Source organism: Bison bison, unplaced genomic scaffold, assembly GCF_000754665.1.
Source record: "Bison bison bison isolate TAMUID 2011002044 unplaced genomic scaffold, Bison_UMD1.0 scf7180017864196, whole genome shotgun sequence".
Lineage (NCBI taxonomy): Eukaryota > Metazoa > Chordata > Mammalia > Artiodactyla > Bovidae > Bison > Bison bison.
In genome coordinates, this window is record NW_011494768.1 from 3,238,390 (window position 1) to 3,242,373 (window position 3,984).

Here is a 3,984-nt window from a genome sequence, read left to right on the forward strand (position 1 = left end):
CAAAGATCTGTCTAGTCAAGGTTATGGTTTTACCTGTGGTCATGTATGGATGTGAGAGTTGGACTGTGAAGAAGGCTGAGCACCAAAGAATTGATGCTTTTGAACTGTGGTGTTGGAGAAGACTCTTGAGAGTCCCTTGGACTGCAAGGAGATCCAACCAGTCCATTCTGAAGGAGATCAGCTCTGGGATTTCTTTGGAAGGAATGATGCTAAAGCTGAAACTCCAGTACTTTGGCCACCTCATGCGAAGAGTTGACTCATTGGAAAAGACTCTGATGCTGGGAGGGATTGGGGGCAGGAGGAGAAGGGGACGACAGGAGATGAGATGGCTGGATGGCATCACTGACTCGATGGACATGAGTCTGAGTGAGCTCCGGGAGTTGGTGATGGACAGGGAGGCCTGGCGTGCTGCGATTCATGGGGTCGCAAAGAGTCGGAAATGACTGAGCGACTGATCTGATCTGATCTGAAACGATTGTGCTTTTGCACTGATGTCATATGAGTTCATTGTGTTTGGTTTTACCAGCCAGACACTCACGTTAAGTCCTTATGCAAAATACAAAATAAAACAAAATAAAAATATAAAGGTTAGGAAAAGGAATCTTTGCCAAAGATTGATGGGCAAAACTGTTTCCTCAAATTGAAGGCATTGAGAATGGTTGTAATAAGACTGTAGAATGATTTTTCTAGGCATTTTAAAGAAATAGAATATCCATGTGTTTACATGTTTATTGTGGTTTAATAAATCACCACCATTCTTAAAACAACGATTCTTGTTTGCTCAAGAATCTGTAATCTGAGCAAGGCCGGGGGGACATGGAGAAGGAAATGGCAAGCCACTCCAGTATTCTTGCCTGGAGAATCCCACGGACAGAGGAGCATGCGGAGGGCTACAGCCCATGGGATCACAAACGGTCGGACACAACTGAAGCAACTTAGCAGCAGTAGGAACAAGTCATCTCTACTCCATGAAGTACAATTGGAACAGACAGACTCCAGGGCTGGGGCACCCACTTCTAAGACAGCTGACTCACTCCGTCTACCAGCTGGTGCCACATCTGTCCTGGGTCACTTGGTCTTTCTCTGCTTGGGCTTCTCCTGAGCTGCAACGGCTTCCTTCAAACATGGTGGCTGGGTTCCAAGAGTGAGTTTGTTCTACGAGGACTGGGTTCAAGCTGCAAGGCTTTTGGTCAAGACTCAGTTTGCTTAGGGTGTCCTCAAAGTGAAATGGGCCAAAGCCGGTGACTGAGGATCATGATGGGAAAGGCGACCACACCCACAACCACAGAGGGGAAAACAGACCCTCGTCTGCCCTACTGCCCTAAGAACCCAGCAGGGTTTCTTCTTTCTGGAACATACTTTTTAAGCCATAATTGAGGCTCTCAGTGGAAGTCAATTTCAACTTAGTAACACCTAAATATATCTGAGCAAATAGGTTCTGGATGTTCCTTCCCTCAGAAAGAGCTGTTAGAAAAGGCAGTGGCTGCCCTAATATTTCCTGCTGCTCCTTGGCAAGTGTGGGTGAATTCAAAGTTATTTACAGTCTTGTAGGAGCATTTAGTAACAAACCTTCTGGATTCTGGCTTTTCTTCTTACTTAGGAGTGGTCGTCACCATCTAGCTAAGTCTCTAGCCTCAGACACTAGAGGGTGGTTACAGAACCAAGATAAAGTAGGGACAGAAAGAAGGAATCCCCTAAATGCATTTCTGCCCTCAGGGTGGGGATGGTTCAGAAGGTGAGTAGGCCAGGGGCCAGTGTTACAGTCATTTTAGGGGCAAAGAGAGTCCTGAGTGGTAGTGATCTGAATTGATGCAGTGATGAAGAATTGGTGGGAATTAATATGATCCCCCTCACGTGAATAATGAGACTTAAATACTTTTTCTTCACATTACGTTGGGAGGGCCAATAAGGTCATTCGGGTTTGTCAGGAAGATAGCATGGAAAAACCCGAATCCACTTTTTGACTGACCGAATAATCAGCTGGAGGAGGCCAGACCTGAGGGTTTTAGTAGGCACTTCAAGGCTAGGGTAAGGGCTTTTGTTGAGAGAGGAGCACATTTTGGAGACTACAGCCTATTCACAAACGACCCAGACTCCAGAGCGATTCCCCCTCTCCACCTCTTTCGTCCCACTGGACACGAATTTAATTCACTGAATCGTGAGCTGGCCTCCAAGCAGCCCCACCTGTCCTGTGATCTTAGAACCATCTGACTTGTCCCCGCTTCCCCCCAGTTCTCCCGAGTGGGTTCCTTGCCACTCAGCTTCTCATTTTCCATGAGTAAAGCTGCTGGTTTGCCTATGCTAATCTGCTCCCAAGCAGGTGAGGTCACCCTGCTGCTCCTGCAGCTCAGAGCAGAGGGCTGGGCATCCAGTGGGAAGCTGGGGACTGCCTGACTGTTTTCACAAGTATCTTGCAGACCCGGCTTGGCTCCCTCTTTGAATAAGCTGACAACATTTTTTTGGGTTCCTCCTCCTCCTCCTCAGCACGTTCCCCTCAAACATTCTGCCAGAGCAGGAGTGAAAAAAATTTTTTAAAGCCTCACATGGGAAAACAATTCAAAGTCTGTTTGGTTCCTGTGTGCAGCATGTAACAATAAGCCACGCTTTCTGAAGTGTCTTATAAAAAGGAATGCTTGTGATGTCAAATTTCAAAGAAAGACTTTGGCCCCAAATCAAGCTGTGAGTTCTGACAAGGCTCCACGGAACACCGAAAAGAAGTCGCCTTTCAAACAGAGAGACATTCCTACTCTACCAGGGGAAAATGCCACCCACTCCACATAATCTCAGCAGCGTTTACTTTCGCTTCCTTTTTTATTTCTTTTGAAGCATGGTGAATGCAGTCTGTTGTGATTTTCTGAGGGACTGAAATTCAGCTCAAGAATTTTAGCCTTTGCAACTGTGCTCCCTAAAACTCTTGAGAGAAAACAACAGTCTAGGAGGGATGTTTGTACATTAGGAGTTGAAAGCTCTTGGGTCTACATATTTCCTCTCCTGTATAAAGAAGAAATTCCCTCCTTAACCCATATCTAAACTTTTTAGTAGCCAAGCATTTGAAATGAGCCGAAGCAAAGAGTCCAAACACGGAAAACACTTTCTGCCAAGGACTTTCAATGAGGACAGCTTCAAAGAGCTTTACAGCAAAATATTGAAATGTCCCGGTCATTCAGATGAAGGGGGAGGGATCGCTTCTTACCTGGGATTCTTTCACCACCCCGTTCTTCCAGCAGTTTCCCCCATGACAGTCAGCGGCACTCTGATTATGAGGCGTCCCATTGTAAACAGCACCACCTCCAGGATCAGCCATTTGTGGGAAATCGATGGAGGCCACAGACTCCCTTCCAGAGGCCCCGGGAGAGCTTGAGTTTTTGAAGTTGGTGAGGAGATAGGATAAAGCACTTCAGACTGAGCGCTTGGAGGAAAGCTACCAATCAGGGTTTTCCAGAGGAAGAGCAACAGCCTATCTTTGGAGCAGATCTTTGGAACTAAAAGCAAAGGATTACCTTTACATTCCTCAAATCAGATTGTGGCCTCCATGGCAACAAAACTGCTCCTGGAACTACAAAGGAGATAGCCAGCTCCTAGCCTGAATTGAGGCAACCGGCTGGCTGGAAAACCCAGTGGCAAATGGTAAGGAGGCTGGCCGGGAGGTGGAGAATCTTTTAAAGACACACACACACACATACCACAGTACACTCCCCAGGTGTCTCCTCCCGAAGACAGTCAGTGCTAAATTGACATTTACCCTTTCCTCACCCTGCTCCTGCATCTAATTACATTTCTGGTTGTAAACCAAGGTCAAAGTCAACACTTCTTTTTGCTGTAAAAGAATGTTCAGAAGTGGTTGGCAGGGGCTAGAGGGAGGAGAGATGGGAAGTTTCTTTTTAACGTTGGAGAAGATGGAAAAAGTTGGGGCATGAATGGTGGTGATGATTGCCATATGAATGTGCCCTATGCCACTGAACTATACACTTAACAGTGGTTAAA

The 3,984-nt window shown here is 46.4% G+C and overlaps 1 protein-coding gene across 1 annotated transcript in view; it reads right to left on the minus strand.

Moving 5' to 3' along the window:
* Nucleotides 1–3,716, minus strand: part of SPTLC3 (serine palmitoyltransferase, long chain base subunit 3) — a 153,120-nt gene extending 149,404 nt beyond the window's left edge. Inside the window, exon 1 of the mRNA XM_010844153.1 lies at nt 3,194–3,716. Coding sequence (XP_010842455.1) covers nt 3,194–3,304 — 111 coding nt within the window. The 5' untranslated portion in view covers nt 3,305–3,716. The remainder of the gene's footprint in view (nt 1–3,193) is intronic.
* Between the last annotated feature and the right edge of the window lie 268 nt (nt 3,717–3,984).